The sequence below is a fragment of the Sphaerodactylus townsendi genome, linkage group LG02, assembly GCF_021028975.2.
Source record: "Sphaerodactylus townsendi isolate TG3544 linkage group LG02, MPM_Stown_v2.3, whole genome shotgun sequence".
NCBI lineage: Eukaryota > Metazoa > Chordata > Lepidosauria > Squamata > Sphaerodactylidae > Sphaerodactylus > Sphaerodactylus townsendi.
This window is the reverse complement of record NC_059426.1, coordinates 36,097,254-36,123,558: the sequence shown is the minus strand read 5'-3', so window position 1 is coordinate 36,123,558 and position 26,305 is coordinate 36,097,254. Positions and strand designations below refer to the sequence as shown.

General features: G+C 44.2%; 1 protein-coding gene across 1 annotated transcript in view; it reads left to right on the top strand.

Moving 5' to 3' along the window:
* Window positions 1-26,305, top strand: part of PSMD14 (proteasome 26S subunit, non-ATPase 14) — a 58,361-nt gene that overhangs the window by 29,346 nt on the left and 2,710 nt on the right. Inside the window, exons 7-10 of the mRNA XM_048485506.1 lie at window positions 16,204-16,311; window positions 21,000-21,074; window positions 24,900-25,025; window positions 25,775-25,837. Of these exons, the coding sequence (XP_048341463.1) occupies window positions 16,204-16,311; window positions 21,000-21,074; window positions 24,900-25,025; window positions 25,775-25,837 (372 nt within the window). The remainder of the gene's footprint in view (window positions 1-16,203; window positions 16,312-20,999; window positions 21,075-24,899; window positions 25,026-25,774; window positions 25,838-26,305) is intronic.

Sequence of the window (26,305 nt, the reverse complement as noted above, 5' to 3'; positions counted from 1 at the left end):
TGTAAGCCCCTTTGAGTCTCCTTACGGGAGAGAAAGGGGGGATATAAATCCAAACTCTTCCTCCTCCTTCATAAACTCTGCTCCATTCCTGGATCTAAGCCTTCTGTTAAAACAGTAAATATATATTTTTGTTAATAGAACATCTTGGTAGAACCTCACCCTTTTCTCAGTCTCCATCTGCCTGGCAAGTAAAAAGTTTTGTGACTTGTATCCCGGCAGAGGCTGGGATTCTGAATGGCTTCGTGCAGGCGTTTTGCATATGAGCCTAATTTTGTGGAATCTTCCCCTCTTTTTTCCTGGTTAGCTGACCCCGATGCCCTCTCGCAACTTGCTTTTGAGTCTTTTCCGTTTTAAAAGTGTGATTCTTTGGGTCCTGGCCAGAAGCGTTGATGAGTGAACCAACCATTTTGTTAGTGTCAGGTGACAGGTGGCATGTGATCAAACTGGGGCAAGAAGGAAATAACACTGAGTTTTATATCTGTTTTTACAAACTGCCATTAGGAGTGGGTTCCGTCTGGGTGGAGAGCAGCTAATCTATCAGTCACTGCCCACGAATGCCCTGTTGGGTACTAGGATGCCAATCCATTATTAACCAGTTTCCATCACTGACATTATTTCTTCCCCACTTTTGTGACAAGACAGACAAAGTCCACTTGCATATCACACCCAGATACCTGCAGTTAGACAAACTGGGTTTGGGCTGTTGTGGGTTTTCTGGGCTGTATGGTTGCTTTAGCTTCTAATGTTTCACACACATCTGTGCCTGGCATCTTCAGAGGCATGTCTGAAGTTTCTCCGTGTGTTTGTGTGGCACAGACTCCTCACTGTGCCACGGAGAGAAACACATGCCACGGGGAGAAACGTGACATGCCTGTGAAGACTCCAGCCATGGATGCGGGCAAAATGTTAGATCTAAAACCACCAGACCACAGCCTGGAAAACCCACAACAGCCAGTCGACTCTGGCCTTGAAAGCCTTCGATATTACATTAAATTGGGATTTTTTTGCCCCCTGCCACAAGTAGGGCTCTGGTTTAAAGTCCCAGTTGTCATGTGGGGGAGTATTACAGCAGGGAGAAGCAACTCTTGGCATAGTCAGTGACACACCAGACCATTTTGCTTGGCACAGTGGCTCGTTTGTTATACTGCCAAAGCAGGGCTGTATTTGGGCCAGACCAGAGCAGCCTCCGGGCCTTTGTGCTTGGAACAGCAGTATTATGAACTGACTCTCCTTCTGCCTCTGCATCCAGTCACAGTTAGCAGTCCTGCATGGGAGGTTGCCATCTGCACTCATAGTGCTTATGTCCCATGAGGAGCACCGTTATTCTCCCAGATGTTTCTCACCTTGAGAATAGGCAATATAATGCATTCTGTGCGGAGCTGCCCTTTCGAAGGCCGGTGCAGATGTGGCAGCTTTTGCTGCACTTTCCACCTGTCTTCCAAAATTTGCACTGATGCCTTGATAATCTCCTGGCATTTCAGTGTTTTTCTTATGAACAGATTAGGACTGGAGTGCCATAGAGGCATGCTATCTGTTTCCATTTGTTCCTGAGATTATTCTGGTGGAGCTAAGGTGGTCATCACAAAGACAAGGCAGCTAAATATTGCTTTGCCATGCTTTTATAGAGAAGCCTCATCTCATAGTTACTACATTTGACAGAACATGGTTTAGTTCAGTGTTGCTCAGTGCAGCAGGCTGTTCTGGGATTCAGCCATGGGAGAGGCAAATACGTGTTCCTCAGGGCCCCTAGTCCACTGAAGTTTACATAAGGATATAAGAAGAGCCTGTTGGATCAGACCACTGGTCCATCTACTCCAGCATATTGTTTTACACAGTAGCCAACCAGTTCCCTGGAGGGCCTGAGCACAGAGGCCTTCCTCTGACGCGGTCCTCTAGTGCTTATACTTGAAGGTTTGGCGCCTGTGCATATGGAGGCCCACTTAGTCACAATGGCTGATTGCTATTGATGGATCTTGTCATGGTATACAAAAAAGAAAGATTCACAAAAGGTTCATCTTCTAATCAGCAGAAGTTTGCCAACAGCAAGGCCGGAGACAGTAAGTCTAGGGCAGCCATTGGTGCCGTGAGCATGTCCCAGGGGTACTGCAGCAACACTACCTCCCCCCCTCATTTTTGTGGTGTCTCCCACTGGCGCCAGCAAGGACATGGAGCTGGCCCATGGGGCAGGGCCTGCCACAAGGTCAGCAGCCACCACCACCCCCAGTGCTTCCCTTCACCCTGGGAGGAGAAGGTGGGGGGAGTGGCAAGCAGGGGCAATGGGAGGGGAAGGTGGAGGGTGGCGGCAGGGGTACCATGAGAAGGTACCCTGACCTCGAAAAGGTTGGGAAACACTGGTCTAGGGTGAAGTAGCAACAGTTGACCTTTAATATGATTGGTGAGTTCAACTGTGACTCTAGACCAGGGGTGGGCAATTATTTTTTCCATGGGGCTACATAAGAAACAGAACATATTGTGGAGGGCCGGGCCAAAAGGCAGGGGGGGCGAGGCGCTTTTGAAAGCCCCGCAGAAGCTGGCAGCCAAGGCAACCGGCTTCTGTGGGGCTTTCAAAGGCGCCTCGCTCCCCAGCAAGGCAGGGGGGCCAGTCAGGGTCATCCGGCGGGCCGGATGTGGCCCGGGGGCCGTATAATGCCCAGGTCTGCTCTAGACCAATGAGAGGCTGTTGCTGGGGCTGGGGAAAATTATTCTGTTGGATGTATAAGAAGCAATGCATTGTATATGCTAAGTTCAGATAGAGTCTAAATTCAGACTGTGTGTTCACTGTGTTCTTGCTGAAGAGTTCTGTATAGTTTTATAGTCTTGTATAGCATAGACTTGTGAAACCTTGCAACTGCTAAAGTAAAACCTTCCTATGGAAAGAACATCTTGCGTGGAGAGTATTCTTTTCCAGAGTGGTAGGAGGCTGCAGTGAGTGCATGAAGAATACTAGACCTTCTCATCTTACCAGAGTAGCTCCGCTTTAAACTCTGCTGATAGATCTCTCCTCCATTAATCTGTCCACCATTCCTTTAAAGTCATTCATGCTCGTAGCCATCCTTACGGCAACTGGCAGTGAATCCTGCAGCTGAATTATTTATCAAGTAAAGAAGTAATTGTTTCTATATGTCCCTCCACCTTTCCCCACATCAATTTCATTGAATGCCCCTGTGTTACAGGAGTTCTGTCTGCTCTTGCTTTGCTCCATGCCTACTTCTATAGACCTTTATCTTGTCTCTTCTTAGCTGACTTTTTTTCTGATCTGGAAAAGTCCCAGACTCTTCCATTTTTCCTCAAAGGAAAGTTGCTCCAGTCACTCGATTAGTCCATTTGCAGTACCCATTTTGAGATATGGTGACCAGAATTTCCCTCACTGTTCTAAATGAGACTGTGCAATAGCTCTGTCCAAGGTCTTTACAGTATTGCTGTTTTATTTTCAGTCTTTTTCCTAGTAATTTTCAATGTAGAGTTCGCCTTTTTTTAACTATTGCTACAGATTTTGATCAATATTTCTGCTAGAAGTCCCAGACTTGGTCTTAGCTATGTCAGACCTCATCCACATATATTTAAAAATAAGAATTTTTCCCCTTTACATTGTGCATGACCTTATACTTGCCCATGCTGAACTTCCTTCATCATGTTTCCGCCAACTCATCCAGTTTAGAGAGATCCTCCTGTAGCTCTTCACAAATCTGCCTGGTTTTCACCATCCTGAATGATTTGGTATCTTTGCAAACTTGACTTATGTCCTGCTCCCCTCTAATTCCTTAGATGTAGACCTCTGGCACAAAGTGCATCCTAGTCTGAAGCACCAACATCAAATGTCCACCTTCCATCATGAACCACCCAAATCACGTTGAGGCCTTCCTTTTCTCTTCTTGTCTCATGTTCCATTATAAGCTCCTTCATCACTACTCTCTACTTAGGTTGGGATTTTTTTAAAAAAAAAATGTAGGATCTATTAGATTCCACCTGGTTTCATCATGATGTAATTTACTTTAGTTTGTTGCAGTTTCAGCCATCATTCTTCCGTGTATTTAAACTGCTTCACAGTTTAATAGTGTTCGTGTGCGAAGTGTTGATCTGTGTAAGGAATGGATAGTGCCCTTTGTTAAGTAGTTCATTCTTGCCTTCTCTTTGGTTGAACAGGGCAAGCACTGCAATAAAATAAAATAGAGGGGAGAGAGAGAGAGAGGTCAGCCAGATCAATAAACTCATCGTTGATTCTCTGATTTCTTTCCGCCTTTGTAATGCTTTCAGATGTTCTGTATTTCAAGAAGATGATTGTGGCTGCTTCTAAATGCATCTTCAGCTCCATCTGGCAGACAACTTGGAATGGAAGGCTGTTTATAAACCAAGCTTTTCCTTTTGGCATTCATAAGAAGAGCCTTGCAGGGTGGTCCATGCAGTGGTGCTGTGCAATGGCTAACCTGCAATGGCTAACCAAGCAGTGGTTCTATGCAATGGCTAATCTGCAGTAGCTATGCAATAGCTATGCAATGGCTAACCATGCAGTGGTTCTGTGCAATGGCTAACCCACAATGGCTGTGCAATTGCTAACCATGCAGTGGTTCTATGCAATGGCTAACCTGCTGTCCTAGCAAGCCCACAAACAGAGCATGTATCTCCAACTGGGTTCACTTAAGGGTCTTGTCTTCCCCTCATTGCCAGTGGTATCTTCAGAGTGCACGAAGGGAAGGAGGATAAATGACTGCCTCGAGTACATGAGTCCCTGCAGTATCATCAGAACGCCATGTAACCTCCTTGGAACAGTCTTGTAAATTGCATATGTTTTTGGCTGTTTCAGTATAGTGAAGACTTGTGTAGTGGACCATTTCCTCCCCTCTCCCTTTCCCACATGGATCTTCAGCTACAAGTAGGTACAAGTGAAATAATTGCTTGGAACAGTTGCTCTAGTGCTGAGTGGCTCATCCTCCCCTACCCCTCTAACAAAACTGTCACGTAATGGTTGTGACCTGCCGCAGAGGCAGTGGGGCTAGGTAAAGCCAAAATATACAGTTGACGTAGGAATATTCCAGCGTTGTGCTGTGGAAGTGCAGAACCGAAGTATTACGTTGTTCACTCCAAAGTCCCACTCACAGAATATGGAAAGATTGGGAAACGGAAGGGGGGGGGGTTAAATCACCCGGTTATCGCCGTCCTTGCAAGGGAGCTCATTTGGACCATAGTGTGAAACCAACTAGTGTGATCAGTCTGAACCTTCCACTGATAGAAGGAAAGGTGTCATTTCCTCCAGTTCTCCCTCCTGCTGCAGATTTGCCATCATGCCATTCCTGAGGGTCCCCTGTCCCCCAGCAGAAGCATTTCAGGGAGACTGGTAGGCTGTAACAGGAGAGGGAGAGGCAGAAAACTTTTGTTCTGCTGGCAGAAGAGCCTTCTGTTACCAGAAAACTTCATCTGGCTCCAATCCAACACTTGTGTTTTAAGCACCTCTCTTTCTGCAAATGCTTCAGCTTAGGTCATAGGTGTCGAACTCGCGGCCCTCCAGATTTTATGGACTACAGTTCCCATCATCCCCTGCCAGCATGCTAGCAGGGGGCAATGGGAACTGTAGTCCATAACATCTGGAGGGCCGCGAGTTTGACACCTGTGGTTAGGTGATTCTCCAGTCTTGCTTAAATTAACAGATGACCTGACCATAGCTTGCCACGACGTCTGAATCGGCATATTATAATTAGGATATCTCCCCCAAACCAGAATATCAAACCTCCCTGAAACTAATATTTATTTTTGCAGTTCGGAGGACAAACACTAGTTAGCTACTTTAGACCTGTCTGCGGACTATGGGTGGTGATAAACAGCAGAGAGAAAGGAAGGGGCAGGGAGCAGCCTATGCGTCTTCCTGCAGTTCATTTCTAATACTCCCAACCACGGTTTGGACCGTTGCCTGAACGCAGTCTGCATGTGTTTCCAACATTGGCTAGGAAACATGCAGCTGCCCCCAAGGATCCTGCACAGATGGGATGGCGGGGCATAAACGTTTTAAATAAGATACAGATTGTATTGTCGTTACACCTTTCATGTCCTGTTTAAGCTTTTAAATGCGTATAATAATTGTACATTTGGGGTTTTGATTTAATCTCGTAGTTGAGGAGGTAAGTTACGTGTTTGCGCAGAGGTAGAAAATGGAACACTTTATTTAGCAGTACATGCCGAAGTGTTGTATTTACTGCAACAGCACTCAAGTTTTCTATGCTCTAGACCCAGCAAATAAGTGCTTGCTTGTTAAACTGAAGGGTTATTTGAGTTTATTTCTCATCCCTCAAACCAAAAAGTTCAAAGTAGACTTTATTTTGTTTAAAAGTATTAATTTTTAATTGCCTTTTACCATAGTGGACATAGTCTAATCCATCTATCTTCATTAAGGAATATAGCTTTGAAATTTGTGGTTTTCCTGCGTGTGGGTTATGGATGCATGCCTTCGCTTGTCAAGATAAATGTATTATTCTGTAGCTGTCTCCTCTTCCAGTACGGAGACTCGAGCGGCATCGTAGCCCTGACCAAAGCCAGCAAATTCTCAGAGGATAACGAAAGAAAATGTACATACTCCCAGGAATCCCTCTTCCAGAGCTGAAATTGACATTTTTATAAATAATTTCCACGAAGCAGACTTCAAACTCACAATCACAGCAATCCAGTGATATGCATTTGGCATGAGTCAGTTTCTGTTCTTAGTGCTTTTCATTGGAAATGGCATAAAAAGTACGACTTCTCTGAATTTTTAATGCTGTGAGCTTACAAGGGACTGGAGATGTTCTTTACTCGCGGTTGTCTAAGCATGCATGGCAGCATAAATAACGAAGCGGTCACAAGAATCGGCTGCACTTTGAGGGTCATGTGTTCCATTTAATTTTTAAAGAATCTGGAAGCCAACTAAGCAGTTGATAACAGGTCAGTTGCAGGTGATAAAAGAGGTTTTAGATGGGACATTACTCTGCCTTCCACACCTGGCGCAGATACATTATACCCTTTTGCACAGCGTTCCTTACGTGTTGCTGTGCTGCTTCATAACCACGCAGCTTAAACAATAGCTGGATGCTTGACCTGAAAAGCAGCACAAGGCATTTTTAAGATAGCGTGCGTATGTCACAGGGTTTGGAGTGGTTGGTTTTGTTTGTGGGGTTTTTTTTTTAACTATGAATATATTGATGCCAGAGAGCTTCAGCTGTGAACGACAGACCTCAGCTAACCAATTCTAATTCATCCTCATAAATATGACACCTGTATTATTTTCTCCCAGAAGTGTTAGATCGTCTTCTGGAGATGCATTGTAGAATCTAAAAACCTTGAGGTAAATGAACAACTGTAGTCCCAATAGGAAGCCTTGAATATTTAAAATGGCAACGGTATTAGAAAGAAGATTTCAAAAATAGTTTTTAATGGACAAATACTCCTCTTAATGGTCATAGATTGGTTAGCAGTGTTGACGAGCGTACAAATCACTGGATTGTTGTATAGCATGTCTAAAATTATATAGATGAGATTATGTGGATATCTGACTGCTAGCTTTTGACAAACGGTCAACAATGTTATGAATTCTTATATCTGAAGGCAGTAGCTGGGAAAACAATGGAATGTAGGTTTCATTCGTATCACGATGCTTTGGGAAGCACAAACAGATGTACACAAAGAAGTAGTTTTTATTTTGCATTGGCAGCTTCCAAATATTTAGTATCTATTTCCAGGCATTGCAATTACTGAAGCAATCCATAGAACTGAAATCCAGGCATCCCACAAACTAATTATATTTGCAAGGTCAGAACGAATACACATTTTCTGAAAAATGAAAGGTTATATAAATGTGTCTTCCACTTGGCTGTTATATCACAGTTTGTTGATCTGGAGTATAATGTGTACAATTCACAAATTTGTCTGATAACAGAAAATGGTGTGTGATTGTGTTTATTTTACTAACCAGTATATTCACAGCAATCACTTCCAAATATCTCTCCAGTAAAGATGTGTTAATTACAAAACAGACAAGGTCTTCTATTATATTAAAGCTACTAACAAGAAGACAGCAGGAATCACACATGTAAATAGCATCATCAACCCCTATTTTAGTCCTCTGTTTTGATCTGTGAGTTGCGCATAGACCAAAGGTGCTATTAAAGACTCACTGTACGAAATAGGCAGCATTATATGAACAAAATTTATTCAACAAGAAAACAGACCTTTAACATGAATTTAACAAGCCTGAGAAATTATAAACTATCATATGCTGCAGATTCATGCAGTGATAATAAACAAAAAAAAGGAAAGTAAGAGGTTTCCTTAAGCTAGCCAAACCGCTAATGGTTTTGTTATACGCTGTCTACTGTTGAAATGACCTCTGCAAAGTCTCAAGGCACTTGCACCAGGCAGAATTAAATCGTCCAGTTGGTGAAAGAACCATAGCCTCAGCAAGTATGTAATAATTTCCCCCAAACCTTGCCACTGTCATCTATATATCTTTATTTTAAAGCCACAGTATTACCTTTATTCCCTTTCTCAGGGGAAGAGTGATTTTGCATTAAGACTGAGGCTGCATTTTAATGCAGTTTACAAGCCGTTGTGGCCAAAGGAAGCTGAGATGTCTGAAGAGAACTCAGACACTCGTAACCGTTGCAGGTAACAGTGATATTTTTTTTGCCCCTCTTGAATTGGCCTCTGTTCTTTCTGTGTTCCTAGTGCTACGTCTGTAAAATCTCCACTGCAAAACGTAAGGCGGCTACATTGCTGTCCTTGCCTCCTCCTGTATCTCAAAGTACACAAACCTAGAGAAGTCTTGAGCTACTACGGATATCCAAGGAGCTCACCGGGGTTTTATATCCTTGAATCTGAGTGTAGCATGATTATCACCTTTTTCATCTATAGCTCATTAGTGCCCTGGACATTAACGAGCCTATTTATTTTGATGCGGTTCTCTAAAGAAGGCGCTTGTTCTTCCTGTGTGTGTGTGGGGGGGGGGGGAGCAATTAGGAGACTGCACAGAAATCAAAATGTAGGGTATATGGCTGCATTTATGCTTTTGTTGCGTCCCAGATCTAATTTTAGGTTGCAGGTTGTTGAGCATGTTAGTTTTCCTTAAGACAGTTGCTATAGTGATCGCAGTGAATTCCTTTAATCTTGGGGTAGTTAAAGTATTCTTCTCCTTTTTCTCTCTCTCTCTCTCTCCATTGATTGTAATGATGCTGCTCAGCAAAAGCAAAATGTCACTCCAGTCATACATTTGCCTAGTAGTTGATCAGAAAACAAGTCCTCCTTAATTCAGGATAGGATAGAGTGATAAGTTTAGTAATGTATTACTGTTCGGGTTCAGTTGGCAAGCTTGTAACAGTCCAGTATAATTTCCTCCTCCAGAGAAATCAAGTTCTCTAGCATTGATGGAGGTGAGAAACGGTCAGCCTTGGCAATGCAGAAATAATTTGAAACTTGTATCTACCAAGGCAGTTGGATTGAGGACATATTCTGGGTTCCAAAGCAATGTACCTGGTGTAGTCCCCCAGGGGACCACTAGATGGCTGAAGGTGTTTTACTGTAAAGGCTGCTCAAACCAGGCCTGGTTCATGAAGGCTGCTGGAGCAGAGTTTGGAGACCCTGATGTTTGGCCTTATTTAGCATCTTTTGCAGGAATAGGAAGTGCATATGGAAAAGCAAATCTGAGTAGACACAGCTGTGTTAGAAAATGCCACATCAGTCTTGGATGGATTCCATGCCACTCTAGTGGAGCAGTCAGCAAGAATCCGCTGTAAGAGTTGCGGTGGAGCTCCTCAATCTGATGAAGCACCTTGTGCTTCTGATACCTTGCCAAGGAATTGTATCCTTCTCTTCAGAGTAAATTACTTCTTGGTGTGATTTCCTGTCAAATAATCCTCTGGAGGACTATGGCGTGGGTATATTGTGTTTTGTTTTTGCTTACTATTTTATTTATACTCGCTCTCTCCTTTGGTTGGGCATTTGCAGGTGTTCATAAATTAGAACATCTGGCTCGGATGTTGTTTCAAGAGTTTGGGTAATCAGTGTTACATAAAATATATGCTTTTAAAAAATAATAGATAAGAACATAAGAACGAGCCTGCTGGGTCAGAGCAGAGTCCATCTAGTCCAGCACTCTGCTACTCGCAGCGGCCCACCAGATTCCTTTGGGAGCTCACATGCAGGATGTGAAAGCATACACGATGGTATACATATCTAAACCGTATAAATGTTCTTAGCTGCTTTGTCATCTGTCACTGTAGCAAGGGAGAGCCATGCATGAGGAGGGGAGAAACACCTACCACCCTCATCTTTCTTGATCTCCCATTCCCAAAGAGAAGGTGGAGAAGGAACCAGCTTTATGCAAGGAATACATAAGATGGTTCTTACTTCTATGCTGCTGAATACATGAGCAGGGTTGTCAGCTATGAACCCAGCCCTGCCCCTTACTGTTCCTGTATTTAACATGGAAGTCCTGGTACACACAGCACATGAGTGAGGCTATAGTAGCATCCACTGGTGCAAGAAACCTGCTTTGGTTGTCTCACCAGGGTTTATTGAGGGATCAAGCCTACTTGATTCTTTTATTTTTTGGTTTATTTATACTCCACCTTTCTTATTGAGACCGAGGGCAGATTACACAGTGTAAATCAGTGCGATCAATAGGATGAAACCTTTAATAAGCAGTGTAATAGTACTAGGATTACTGTAGTCAGCAAAAAAGTGTACTATATTAGACATATGTTAAACTATGCAGAAAATGGTGCCTGCAGAAGACAATGCAGGGGAGCAGGACAATAAATATCTCAACAGATAATACATGATCTCCAGTTCATTGAGGCTAAGCGTTACATGTAGGGAAAGCAAACTGTGGCCCAGTTTGATTCTGTATTTTAAATGAGTGTATGTAATCATAGGGGTAGAAGGAACATGTATATGTATACCCCGGCCGTACTGCTGAATAATTGTGCCTTAAGACCCTGAAGATAAAGCATGACTTGCTGAAAATTATCCAAATGAATCAGGCAGGTGAATCAATAATGATGCATGGGATAAGACGAGAGAATACTTCCTGATCTGACTTAGGATGCATGGTGGATATTGAAGGGAGAAACAACACCTCGTAGTGTGTTTTCCTGTTGCACAACGAGCAAAGCGCACTGGTGGCTAAACACAGCGTGAGCTTACCTGCGCACGTGTGTATGTGAGCTTGCGAGTGAGCTTTGGCACAAAGAAAAGTCGGAGTTGTTTGTAGTTTCTAATCTAATAAAAAGAGTATTTATTAGTGAACTCCATTCTGGATGGAAAGGTAGGTAGATAGGTTCACTAATCTATCCTATTCTAGCTGGATGGAGACGATGCACGGAGCACCCATCCTCCTTCTAGGCATGGTGAAAGTAAGATGGAGAAGTCTGCGAGAAGAAGGTGGAAGGAAGGAACTCCCTGAGAGTATCAGTCTAACATCAAAGAGATAGAGCCAGCATAATCGAGTAAAGGTGTCAAACCCTAGGTTTGCCACTGGGTATCTAGTAAAGGTGTCAAACCCTATCTAGCCACTGAGTATCTAGTAAAACCCCCTCTGTGGGTTGAGACAGGAAGAATGGTAATATATCCTTCATATTTTTGGGAGACTTCTCCCACCAGAGTATCTCACCTAGCGACTGCGCTATTTGTATGAGTTGACGTTGGTCTGCTGTTTGTTTCTAATTATTGTGATCTCTACTAGTAAGTCCTCTGGGAACCACATGAGCTGTTTATTTATTTAGAACCCCGCCTAAGACAGCTTGCAAAATAAAAATAACAGCAAAACTTTAGAAGATGTCCATTAAAATCCAGCATGGTGTCGTGCAGTGGTTCTCAGCCTTCCTAATGCCGTGACCCTTTAATACAGTTCCTCATGTTGTGGTGACCCCCAACCATAAAATTATTTGTGTCTTAGTTCCTAAGACCATCGGAAATATGTGTTTTCCGATGGTCTTAGGCAACCCCTGTGAAAAGGTTGCTCGACCCCCAAAGGGGTTGAGAACTGCTGGTGTAGTGGTTAAGGTGTCACACCTTAGGAGAGTGATGGTGAACCTTTTTGATACCGAGTGTCCAAATTGCAACCCAAACCCCACTTATTTATTGCAAAGTGCCAACCCGGCAATTTAACCTGAATGCTGAGGTTTTAGTTTAGAAAAAACCCGGTTGGCTCCTTCTTCCTCCGCCCCACCCGCTCGAGCAGGGGCCAGCCTGCTCTAGCCTCCAGCAAGTCCCGCGCACACCACTCTGTGCCTTTCTAGCATCTCTGCCTCCTCTGCGCACCCCCGCACCCCCAGGGCAGCAGCCACCCAGAGCACAGGCATCAGGCCCACCAGCCAAGTCCTCCCTGCTCACATCAGTGCGCGCACATCGTGCTCAGTGGCCCAGGTCAGCCTAGATATGTGTTTGTGTGTGGGGGGGGGGGTGATTTTCCACCCCTGCATGCCCACAGAGGGCTCCAAGTGCCACCTCTGGCACCCATGCCACAGGTTCGCCATCACTGCACTAGGATATGGGAAACCCAGGTTAAGGTCCCCGCTCTGCCATGGGAATTGGCTGCAGTAGTGTTGGACCAGTCACGCGTTCTCAGCCTTGACCCTGACAGGAATTTTGGCGGGAGACCTTCAAGGAGCACCAGAGGGGTGACGTTAGAGGCAAGCAATGGCAAGCCGCTTCAGAGCAGCTCTTGCCTTGGAAACCCTGCGGGGTCACCTTAAGTCCCAGCCCAACATAAAAACATGTAAAAACAGACCACAGAAAACCCCACGTGCAATACTATACTACTAACCACACCTTTGCATAGCACTTACTGATTGGTTCCTCACCTGGGGACATGGACAATATACATCCCACTAAAACATTCCCTTCTCACTGGACACAGTGCGTAACAGGCTTCCCCCTCTGTGATGCCCCTTTGAAGATGCCAGCCACTGATGCAGGCAAAACGCTAGGAGCGAGATCCACCAGACCACAGCCACACAGCCCGGAAAACCCACCACAACCAACCACAGACAGCTTAAAATAATAGTTCCTGGGCTAAAATAGCCTTAAAAATTAGCCTGTTATTTAAAATTCCTCTGGTTGAATTTTGTTGTAACCTGTGTTGAGTCCTGTGTATACTAAATTGAAGGTCTAAGCCGGCTACCGCTGCCTCTGCCTTCAGCTTCAAGATGGTGAGCTCATCTGTACACACCTCTGTCCTTTTTGGCTTCCCAAGAAGTACCCTCCTGCTTCAGCAGCAGTGGTGTAGGAGGTTAAGAGCTTGTGTATCTAATCTGGAGGAACCGGGTTTGATTCTCCGCTCTGCCGCCTGAGCTGTGGAGGCTTATCTGGGGAATTCAGATTAGCCTGTACACTCCCACACACGCCAGCTGGGTGACCTTGGGCTAGTCACAGCTTCTCAGAGCTCTCTCAGCCCCACCTACCTCACAGGGTGTTTGTTGTGAGGGGAGAAGGGGAAGGAGAGTGTAAGCCCCTTTGAGTCTCCTACAGGAGAGAAAGTGGGGATTTAAATCCAAACTTTCCTTCTTCTTTTCTTCATCCCACTGAAACTGTACTGTTTTTCATTTCGGTAATGGCAGCACTGGGGACATTCTATGTCATTTATTTAGATAGCCTATAATTGTAGTGTTTGAGGTGTCTCCCTCTGCCATCAAAGGCCTGTGGCCAATGACCAGATTTGCAAAAGGACCATTTCCTTCTCGCAAACAATAGCAAGTAGGGGCCTTTTCTCCTTTTTTTTGCCTCAGTGTTGGCTAAAGAGAACTGTGCTCTAGTGATGTTCATGTACTTTGTCTGCTGCATTTGTAGTTCACTTTTTGCATTGTGGTATTTCATGCCTTACTCAGGGGTGTTTTTCCCCCTTTTTTGTTTGCTTTTGTATTGTTTTCAAACTCTAATTCTAGTAGCACTGCGTAATTCGTTGAATGCCTTATGCTGCCTGGTCAAATGCTCTGTAATCAACCTTGTCTGAGTTAGAAAGGCTGGCTATAAATGAAGGAAATCAATTTTGGTTTAGTTGCAGCTTCATCACGAGTGCTTAAAGGAAAACTTGGGCACAGGGCGGCAGTTCAGTTGTCTAGGATGTTTTCCATTGGTGGGCTTAGAATGGAATAACTCTGCACTGCCTTTCTTATTGTGTGTCCATATGGTGATGCTTAATCTGAACCATGACTTGCTTATTAAAATACTTCTATTCCACTTTTCTTTGCGGCCCTCCTCACTTACAGATCAGTTCAAATTATACATAATAAAATGACATCACAGAGTAATCTTTAAGAAGGACTGTTAGCGAAGCTTTTGTTAACCTCTCGCTGCTGCCACTGAGAGACAAAGGGGGATGTAATCTAGAAGTTGTTCCAGCCCCCACATTCCAGTTTGTAGACAATTATGCTGTCTCTGTTGCCTTCAGGTACCAGCTAAAGGGCAGGGCCAGGCAGTTTCTGTAGCAAGAGATGACAATCCTTCTGCTTTGTTTTGTACTTAACCTCATTTAGTTCAGCCCGTCAGGTCCATGTGAGACTTCTAACCTTTGCATCATTGATCTTTCTTACTACTTCTGCTGCTTTTCTTCATTTTACAAAATCTCTTGGGAACGGGTCCTGGGTGGTTTGCTCTTGTGCTCTTAACACTTTCCTGTCCTCAGTGTAAAAAACTGGTTCAGATGCCCGGCTTGCTTTGAAGGGCCTTGCAGGTAGAAAGCGGCATAAAAATGATCCCCTGTTCATCTGTTTAACTGCACATACGTTTGCTGAGAAGCCATAACTGGGCACAGCTCCTGTATCAACAGGCATTTGTACAATTGCATGAAGAAATTTACACGCTTTTTTCCCTGCAAGTACTTCCCATTAAATACATAGAACATTGGGTGGGGCACTTTGTTTGGCACGAGGGGAAAGGAGGAAGGCAACAGTATGTGAGAACCCTCCATCGTTCCTCCTGTTAAAAGGGCCTACCCCTCTGAGGTGCCATCAGTGCTTTCTGAAAGGTCCTTGAACAAAATCAGCAGAGGGTCTAAGCCCATAATTTATGGAATCTTGTAGAAGCAAAGGAGCCCTGTGGCACAGAGCGGTAAGCCTCGGTTCTGCAGTCAAAGCTTTGCTCCCGATCTGAGTTCAATCCTGACGGAACGTGGACTCAACCTTCCATCCTTTTGAGGTTGGTAAAATGAGTACCCAGCTTGCGGGGGGGAGGGGGGGGATAAAGTATAGACAACTGGCAAAGTCAATGGCAAAACACCCAGTGGTGTGATTCAATTAATTTAACAACCGGCTCCGGTGGTGGGATTCAAATAATTTAACAACTGGTTGTTTACAAGCACAGTTTTAACAACCGGTTCTGCCGAAGTGGTGCAAACCTGCTGAATCCCACCACTGAAAACACCCCATAAACATAGTCTGCCTAGTAAATGTTGCAATATGACATCACCCTGTGGGTCAGCAAGCGGCTTTTCCTTGCACAGGATCCTTGCATTTTCCTTTTTTATAGAAGCAAACAAAAATAAGTAATGAAGTTCTGAAAGTTGCCTGCTGCTTGTTTTCTGCTGCAAGTTGACCTTGATTCCCCCCCTCTCCCCCTCCTCTTTTTCCCTCTGTTTTACTCCTGGCCGTGACACTGACAAGGTGGTCATAATCCATCCGACAGTTTATAACCTCTTTCCTCCTTGCAGTGAGTAAAAAGCATCTGACTAGAAGGGAATACACGGGGCAAGTTCCTTGCTGACTATAATTTTGTTGTCATTTCAAGTATTCCGGTGGTATAATTGATGTGACAGGGCTGGGCTTTAAACACAGTCCCTTAGCTTGTGCTCACTTTCAGCTTTAGTCTCTCTGTCATTCAGTTTGACTAGGTAAGATGTAGGTGACAAATATATACAAGTCTTTAAAGTTACATGGCGTCTATGTGCATATGTGGATGCAGGGGAAGAAGTGTGTGCTTAGCTTTTGGAGTACAGAAAGCTGAAATTCATTTTCCTTTCCTTGAAACGTACAGTAATTGGTGTCACCTTACAATTCAAGAGAGAACGAGTGGGCTGCTGGTGCGGTCAGCAGGGGGCTTTCTCTCTCTCTTTTTATTAGTATTATAATTAAATAATTTTCTGGAAAGAGGCCAGCCCTGAGATGCAAGTTGATTGTGACTTGTCCACAGCTAATTTGGTTCCATCACCTGCACTTTCTACCAAGAATTGACTTTGGCGTCTTGTTTTTACAGGTTGTTATCGATGCCTTCAGATTGATCAATGCTAATATGATGGTCTTGGGACATGAACCAAGACAAACAACTTCAAATCTGGGTCACTTAAACAAACCGTCTATCCAGGTAAAAGTCGTCGTTTGGCGCTGGTGTTTTCACCTTGAGATGTGTGTGACTCTTGCGGCTCAAAATACAATCACTGACCATTTTGTGTCTTCTGTGTATGCTTAAAATGAAAAGAATTTTTAAAAACGCCAGTTTCTAAAATACCAAACATTGCTACGAAGATACAGCTGCATTTCATATGGAACAAAGATGTGTTTAGTGGGTTTATTTTGTGTTGCCGTTGCTATTTCTTTTTGATACGGTTGAACATTATTCAAGAGCATATGCAGATTAGTTATAACTACTCGGATCTTTCTCCATCCTTGCTCAAGAGATTTTCTTTTACTTTCAGGTGGTCAGATTTTCTTGTGAATGCTGAAGTACCATAAAAGCAGTCAGACTGTAGTCTTATAAGTAGATAAACCATAACGCTGAAACCAGAAACTTGTGAGCAAATCAGGAAGACTCACACATCCTTGAAAAAAAAACAAACTTTTTTTTTTCATCTTGAGAATGTTATTCAAGGGAAAATTGGAAGCATTTCTTGGATTCTTGTAGTTCTTCCCATGCTTCTAGCCCAGTGGTGGCGAACCTTTGGCACGCCAGATGTTGTGGACTACAATTCCCATCAGCCCCTGCCAGCACGGCCAGTTGGCAGGGGCTGATGGGAAATGTAGTTCATAACATCTGGAGTGCCAAAGGTTCGCCACCACGGTTCTAGCCACTGCAGATATAAAATAGTGAGTGAACTGGTAGATCCTTTTCATTTTTGAGTCCACGTACTACCCCCTTCTCACTGTGTGAGGATCTCACTCACAGTTTCAAAGTATTATTGGAACCAAAAGAATACCTGAAGAGGCTCATAAACATGTATTTTGGGGAATACAGTTAATTTTAGCGGCTTTTCCAAATAAGCATGGTTTAGAATGGCAACCAGTCTGAAACACATTTCCTCTTCAAAAAGCCTGCTCTATAATGCAGTCTTACATGTATATCCTCTAAATAAATCAGTAAAGCTTTCAAAAGCTGAAAGCAGGAGAACTGATAACAGGAGATCGGGGCTGTTACATTTGCACCGGCCTTTAGAAAACGTGAACCTCAATCTTGTTAACTTCTATAAGTGCATAAATTTATGTCTTGAGGCAACTTCTGGAGAGAGAAGGGAACTGGATCGGTTCAGTGTACTCCCGAACAAATCTTGTCAAAAGATGGTGGATGGCATTTGGTTTTCAGTTCTGTGTGATTGAAGGTTGGGGTTGGGGCTTTCTGTGTGGAAAACATCTTGTTTCCTCAACAAGCATTCCCTCATGAATGATTAACTTCTTTGTCGTTACCGTTCTCGAGAGCTAATGATAACACTGCCAAAAAACATTATTATTTTTCTTTAAAATGCATTCTAAAAGACCCAGATAGTTGCAACCAAGAAGCCTAATTATTTCTCTGAAGATTAATTATGAGAGCACTAATAACAACATATGCTGTAAACACTGCCCTTGCCTTTGAAAACAACGTAGTCCCACCATCAAGCTGGAACCACCATCAAGCTCGCACTTTTAGAGACTTCCAAACTAGTCACAGCAAAACCCCTTTGGCATCAAAATACGGATAAACCACTCGATTGTTTCATCCCACATTCTCTGTCAAACAATGGCAGAACAAAAGATCTCAGTGCACAGAGCAGAATGTTTGTTTAATAAGGCAGAAGGATTGTGCTCTTTATTTGAGTTCGCAAAGTATAATGAGTACGAAAGAACCCACTAATGTTTTTTGATTGGATGCAGGCAAGTCCGTGCTTGCATCTTTCCAGAGAATACATTACTGGGCTTTTTGAGGTAGTATGTAATGACCTCTTGTGTAAACCCCCACAGTGTCCTACTGCTTCATTATTTTTAGAAAGTTAAGTTATATCCTAGTCTCCAAACAGCCATTAAAAAGCATAGCCTACCTCTGCTGGCCCTGGTGTGCGGCTGATTTTCAACCAGTGCTGAACCTGCTGTGTGTTTCCCTGCTTCTTTTCATTTCACCTCAGCTTAATGTGTGGCGGTCCTTCCAAAATGGAGGGTGGGATGCAAATAACTGATGCGCTTGCATTGGGGCAGTAGGCCTCTCGGCGTGGTAGTTGGTTCCAGCCGCTCCCGTTGCTGAAGCGACGAGGGGCTTTTTGACTCCGTCTTTCCAGCCGTGGGGAAGTACTAAAATGCAAAAAAGGAAAAAAGACACAACAACTCCAGTCATCAAATATTAGCACGCTCCTGTTGTGAACATTTAATGATTCTTTGAATTCTGACCAGAAGTAGTTGTGCGAATGTATTTAACTCCCACTTCTTTTAAAATGCATGACAGATATTCCAAGAGGAATTTAACCAGAGGCATAGCTCCATAAGGGGTGTGTGTGTGTGTGTGTGTGTGCACCGGGCGTGTGCCCCTGTGGGGGTGTGGCAGGGGCGTTCTGGGGCAGGGGGTGTTCCAGGGCTGGGCAGAGGACACACCAGTGCACTGGACACCCCCCCCCCCCGGCTAAGCCTCTGAATTTAACTATTGTAGAAAGAGCAGAATTTGGTCTCATGTTGCGTTTTGTGATTTCCTCCCCTCTTTTGCACGATTGCTCACAAATTAAAAACGTAGGCTTCCAGCTGTCGCAGGAATCAGTTCTTGTCCAACAACGATTTCTTAATTTGTCTTTTTGTCAGTCTCATCTTTCTGTCACGTCCTTAAGAAATATAGATTTGGTTTGATTTTAATTTTCAGGAATACAGATTTAGAGCACGCATAAAGGTATCCTCCTTTCACAATACACCATTAAAAGGATTAAACCCCAGTTACATCTCCCTCCACAATAAAGTGCTCCACAAGAAGTCCTCGAGAATAAAACCAACTTGCTGCACGCCGTAAACATTTCAGAGGTTGGCATCCCCCCCTCACCTCCTCGGGGGCCCCATCCCTTAAAGAGGGAGCAACAAAATGTGTCATCTTCAGTGCCAAGTGGGCCACTCTGTTTAGTTAAATATAGGTATCCTGCCTTTCCTCTTGGCTCAAGGCAGCTTTCATAACAAGCACCCAGCAAGTAAGCAATCTGAAGCTCACAGGGGCATAAGCAGAAGGACCTGGCTGTCTTATTTTACATGAGAGATTGCCCATTAATCTCCCAACTCTCACCCTAGTTTTTTATAAAATCTTATAGATGAGAGCGGAGGGAGCATAAACTCAGGGGCCGGGATGACCAGATATTTTCAGGTGTAGGACCCCAGCAGAATATTTCAGTCTTACAGGCCCTGCGGAATTGATTGTTGTCCCGCAGGGTCCTGATCTCTGCCAGGAGTGAGTTCAACTAGATAGGAGCCAGTGCCACCGCCCCCCCACCGGCTCTGATGGAAGACAACCAAATGTCCTTGGGGCTGTGGACCATGAGCAGTCTATTGTTGGAGGATTGAATGGTCCACCCAGGGCAGTATGGGGCCCTGAAGATACAACAGTCCCAGACCATTGAAGGCCTTAAAGGTTAGTGTCAAAACCTCAAAAACGATCTGGAATTCAATTGGCAACTAGTGCAGCCGGTAGAGCACCGATCAAATGTCCTCCTTTTCTGTTCCGTCCTGGACCAGCTGAGGTTTCTGGAGCCGTCTCAAGAGTAGGCCAGCATAGAGCGAGTGACAGTAATCTAACCTGGAGATGACTGTCGCATGGATCACCATGGCCAGGTCTGTACAGGACAGATAGGGGGCCAACTGTTTGGCCTGAGGAAGATGGGAAAAAGCCGGCCTGGCTGTATATGCAACCTGGGCCTCCATGGACAGGGAAGATTCCAGGATCACACCCAGGTTCTTTACGGTGGAGGCAGGTGTTAAAGCCTCACCATCCAATTTTGACAGTTGGAATTCCCACTCTGCCCCCCCCCCCCCAACTTAGCCACAGGACATCTATCTTTGATGGACCTAAATTTCAGCCTGTTAGAGCCACATTCGTGAACTTTCGTCCACATTCAGCAAGGTACTGTTCTCCTCTGCCTTCAGCTGCTTCATGATAATCATGCTGGCCTCCCTTATCTGGTTGTTGTAATGATTACTGTGATAATGCAAGATGTTGTGACACCTTCTAAACAGAAGAGATGACGAAGAAGAGGAGGAGTTTGGATTTATACCCCCTTTTCTCCTATAAAGAGACAAAGAGTGGCTTACAAGCTCCTTTCCCTTCCTCTCCCCACAACAGACACCTTGTGAGGTAAGTGAGGCTGAGAGAGTTCTGAAGAACTGAATAGCCCAAGGTCACCCAGCAGGAATGTAGGAGTGTGGAAACAAATCCAGTTCACCAGATAAGAGTCCACTGCTCAGGTGGAGGAGTGGGGAATCAAACCCGGTTCTCCACTTCAGAGTCCACCTGCTCTTAACCACTACTACACCATGCTGAATTTCAATGTCATGATGTCAAAAAGGGAAGATTGAATGAAATGAGTATTGTCCCTGTGCAGAGTGAATCTTTTTGACTATTTGAAATGAATTTTGTAAGAACAAAGTATCTTGCATAGCTGCTTCAGCGGGGAGATAACTGCATTTTTTAAAAGTGCACAAACAAACTGGTAATAGACATCAGATGTAGTCCTGGCAAACATTGTTTGGATCTTGTGAATTCCAACATTCCAGAGATCTGCCTGTTTCTGGATATACTCTGGGGTATTTGATTAATCTTTGTGTGTGTGTGTTTTCTTTTTCTAGGCTTTAATTCATGGTCTGAATAGACATTACTATTCCATTACTATCAACTACAGAAAGAATGAGCTAGAACAGAAGGCAAGTTTAATTTTTTTTCCCCCTACGATATTTTCAATTATGTGTTTTGGAGTGTGTTTTTAAAAAGTCGTTGCAAATTATTTAAACCAACTAGAGGCATGCAGCGGTGCGGAGATCTGAATTTTAATTTCTGATCGCTTTTGTTTTTCATTTCCTATCTCCTCCTTCCCCTGCTGCTCCTGCGTTTCATATAGCAATTGCATTGCCGCACCATATGAACCTTAGCATGAACTCCTGTAGGAAACTGCATTTCCTCCAGAAGGCATCTGCCTGCATAACCAGGAATGCGAAATAAGTTGTTGGTGGAAACCAATCTGTCTTGCTTACAGGGTTTAGGAACATTTTTGTTTAAATTATGACAAAGAAGTGGGCTTTATGTTTTTTTAAACCCACATCCTTCTGCAAACTTATCTTCTGTTTCTTCAACGTCTCTGTTAATTTTCTTACATTTGTTCCTTTTTTTTAATACCCTACTGTCTTGCCTGGTCCATTAAAATGAACGTTGTAAAACGAGACTATGTAGAAAACTCGCCAAAGCCAATTCAGAGGCACTTGAGAGTTGCATGCAAGTCAATGCTGGTCGAATCTCCCAAAAAGATGATAGCTTTCTGTGAACGGCCTTTTGAGGAAGGCAAGTTTTTCTGGGCACCTGACATCTCTGCATGATGGAACACTTGTCAGTTTGGCCCAGGGTGCCTTAACATCAGGATCGTCACTGAAACGGCCTTCATGCCAAAAGCTCCAGCTGTAACCTTCAAAGGCACAATGCCCTCATCTTAACAGGCTGCAGAAAGAAGGCATTAGAGCAGCGGTGGCAAACTTATGGCGCTCCAGATGTTCATGGACTACAATTCCCATCAGCCTCTGCCAGCAGGGCCAATTGGCCATGCTGACAGGGGCTGATGGGAATTGTAGTCCATGAACATCTGGAGTGCCGTAGGTTTGCCACCATGTCATTAGAGGGAGGGGTGCGTAGCTGTGCTTTGGGGAGCTTTAAAAGTCAAAAACAGCACTTTGAACTGTGTACGGAAATAAGCTCATGCAACTGCCGCAGTACAGATCATAAATATGCTTCTGCCTCCTGGTACCCATGGGTACGAGGAGGCAAGCTGTGAAACCAGCTGTATATTCCAAAGGATCTTCCAGGACTATCCAAAATGTGTGGTGTACCGACTAGTATTGTCCTAAGGCTGGAAACATCCAGGTTCAAATTGCTCGAGGGTTTTGGCCATCTTCTGGCCATAGAATAGGGGTCACAGGGTTGGGGTGTGGTGGGGAGGGTAGTTGTGAATTTCATGCACTGTGCAGGGAGTTGGAATGGATGACCACTGAGGTCCTTTCCAGTTACATGTTTCTATGATTCAGTGATTACATTGGGTTCTATCACAGCTGAGAGGAAATGGCATCACTTCCCTTTTAATAACCATAAGAATGTCGTTGTAGGACTGCATGCCATTATGACTTTAGAGCAACATCAGCATATCTAATTCCCAACACACACACACACGCGCGCGCGCACACACACACACACACACACTGCCATCTGTTGAGATTGAAATTCAGAGATTGGAGTCATGGACCAACAAGACAGATCTTTCTACAAACCTGAGAAAGGCTCCAGATTTGCAGAAAAATCTGAAATCTAATGATAATAATACTTTGAGTGGTTGAAGGCCCCCAAAATAAAAGAAGCAGCATCTGCAACTTTATTGGGGGAAATTCCTTCTGGCTATTGTGAGTGGGGTTAGTCAACCACAGTGATGTTGCTGGCCTTCAAACCTTGGCTTCTGCCAGTAAAAAGAAGAGGTGACAAGGCTCTTTGCCAGTGCTATTTTGGCCTTCATGCTTATTCCGTTCTGACCTAGAGGGGGAAACTCACCAGGCCCAGCAACAACCACCAGGCAAGTAGCTATCAGGCAATTTGCATAACTCATGTGGGTATAGCAGTGACTACTACTTGATGCCACAAAACTTGTTTGGTCCCAGCGGCAGCCTCTACACGACTTGGGCTGGACGGATCCAGCAATGGGCTGCGCACTGATCTTGGGCCCATGATTTCTTTCCGCTGAATTTACCTCACATGGTTGTTGTGAATATAAAAGGGAAGAGAGAGGAAGAATCATGAGCTGCTTTGGGGCCCCGTTGGGGAGGAAAGTGGGGTATAAATGAAGTCAGTAAATAATGAAGGTGAAGACTGGTAGAAGGGGGGGCAGATAAAAGAAAAGTTGGTTGGTAAATGGGAAGGAGAAAAGGCAGCGGGGAAAAGGGATGTGGTATGATGGCTGCATAGTGTGGGAAAGGAATACAAGGTAAAATGAAGTGGCCACTGCAAGTCCTTGTGGGTCCCCACTTGTTATCTTCTAATTTACAGAGTCTACTTCTAATTTACAGAGTGCTCCAAATCACTGTAGGACAGAGGTGTCGAACTCTGGCTCTTTAGATGTTCATGGACTACAATTCCCATCAGTCCCTGCGGGCACAGCCAATTGGCCATGCCTGCAGGGGCTGATGGGAATAGTAGTCCATGAGCATCTGAAGCGCCAGAGTTCAACACCCCTGCTGTAGGAAATGATGTTCACCAAAGACTCCACCTGGTTTGTTGATCTGTTCGAATGCCCTGCAGTTCTTGCCATCCTTGGAGCTGCGTGGAAATTAACAAAAGGCAGTATTCAGTCAGCTGTCGATGCGTCGGTAATTTTACTGAAGGTGATGAGTCTAGACAGAATCCAGCCTTCTCACTCAGAGGTAATTCCCTTGGGCTCGCAAGACTCAAAAGTGTTAAATTCTTTTGATGCTTTGGAAAACCCCTAACAAACCCATGATATGCACAAGCAGACAGATTTGATAACGTGAGATTGGTGTGTTCGCATAGGGGCTGTGTTTAGTACGTCGGTATTTTCAAGGCATCAAGAGACACAGATTCAGAGCTGTTCCTTCACATGTCAGTCCCTGTGCAAAGTCTTTCTTTTTGCTTTTTTTTTGCTGTATTTTCTGGAGTCTGCTCCAAAACTTCCTCAGGTTAATTCTATCTTCATTCATTTTGCTTCTAGTATTTTTGCTAAGGTGGTAACAGTAATTGCTGAGCGACAAGGAAAAGATTTTTGGATTCAAAGATTCTTCCATTAATGTATATAGCCTTCACACAGTGTTCTGGCATTCTTTCAGTGTGATGTACATTTCCCCACGTCTGTGACTTTGTTCTCATGACTGAGAATGAGACCTCCGCAATTCTGACACCAATTATGTGTTGGAAGCTGATGGTCTGGCTGAAGGCCTTGAAACCGCATGGGCACAAACAATTTTTAGCACTTAATCAAGGTCTTTCGAAATCTCCCTGTGAGGGTAACCTCCAGTTTCTCTATTACTTTATATCCCAAACACTTTCTGTCGCATCAGGTCATCTCCAAGGGATTGGGTACTCACGAGTAGGGTAAGGAGTCAATCTCTGCAACAGGGGGAAAAATTCATCTGTTGAAGACCCATGTAATTCAGACTTGACAGCAGTGTTCTTGAATGCCTTCCCATCACCAGAAACTTTCCTATCTCTTGGCAACAATGATGACAAATATGAGCAGACACAAAATGTCTGCAGGATTACTTGTCTGTCTTGCTACTGTCTTGTGCAGTACAGATCCTGTGGTAGAACTGAATTTGTTTTAAGGATTTCGGCTACCGTTATACCTACACTTAATCATAACAAAATTGACTGAGGGTGCCTCTGTATTTCCTGCATCTGAACTATGCGAGTGTCTGCTAAAATCTGATACTCTTTCCCCCCACTCTTTGGTAACTGGGTTGGTGGTTTTCCTTTGTTTTGTTTTGCAGATGTTGCTGAATTTGCATAAGAAGAGTTGGATGGAAGGGTTAACTCTCCAGGACTACAGCGAGCACTGCAAACTTAATGAAACAGTGGTGAAGGAGATGCTGGAATTAGCAAAGAATTATAACAAGGTGCCACCAGCCTGTATCTGTACTGTCAGCCTATATATCTCATGACTGCATTAGGACCTCAGGAGTTGGTGCCAATTAACCAGTTAGAGTTCATAGGGCTGAGGTATTGGTCAGCCAGTCAGTGCATCTTCTGGCTTGTGTCCTAAGGTGACCTGTCAGCTAGGGCAGCTGGATTAGCTCCTCCCCTTTGAAAGAGCAGAGAACTGGTTCAGTCCCCATTCCTCAACATAGAGATTCCTACCTGCATTCCTAGAAAAAAGGGAGAGGGCTTTGTTTTCATTTGAGCCAAATAGCATGGAAAAGGCCCAGCCTTGGTCCTACAAAAGGCACCTGGGGTATGCTTACGGACCCCGAGGGGCCCTTGGACAACTCCCCACCCAGCTTCAGAAATGCTGATATAAGAAATGATCAGAGCACTTATAATGTCAGTGGGAATGCGCTATGGAAGAACTGCCAAAATGTGAAGGTGCAGCATCTCTTCAGTGGAAGGGTCGAGTTGAGGAATGAGGCTGGATCCGTTTCAAACAGATACAGAGCTTGGATCTTTACTGTTACCCGGATGCACCCGGCTTGGTGCTGCTGTACTTTCTGAAACGGGGATAGTTTAGCTTCCTTTTTCCATTGGATGTGTCCTTCTGTAAAAGATGCTGTAGCTTTATGTTCAGTTTTAAGAAAAATAGTGTTTACATTTTTTGGCTCGGCAATTAATAAGATCTTAAGTGCTCACCTTTCCTGCGTTTCCTTCACAGGCTGTAGAGGAAGAAGATAAAATGACACCTGAACAGCTGGCAATAAAAAATGTTGGCAAGCAGGTGAGGTGTAATGAATTATACTGATGAGAAATAACACAGTTTGTATATTTTGTTTAGTTTCATACTAAGCCCCCCCCCCTTTCTTTTATTTCCTAACAAAGGGTTCACTTATTTCCACTGAAGCAAATTACTGCAAGTCACAGACTTGAGGAAGTCTCAACAGTGGCCAGAACCAGTACCATTTGTTACCTGCCCTGACTTCATTAGGGTACCCCTTGCATCTAAATCAACCATCTGGCACATTAGGCTATAAAAGGAATCAGTAGAACTTCGGTTATTGAGCTGGCGCACCTCAAAATGGCCACCATAAGAGGTGGAGCCAAACCTAAAATGGCTGCTGCAAAAAATGAAGTGAAACACTATCGCTTCCTGTTGCACTTTGCAAAAGGATCGCAGAAGGAGAATTAGAAAGCGGATGGGACAGAAAGACTGGAGAAAAAGAAGAGGGCCTGTAGGAACCTGGGTCCT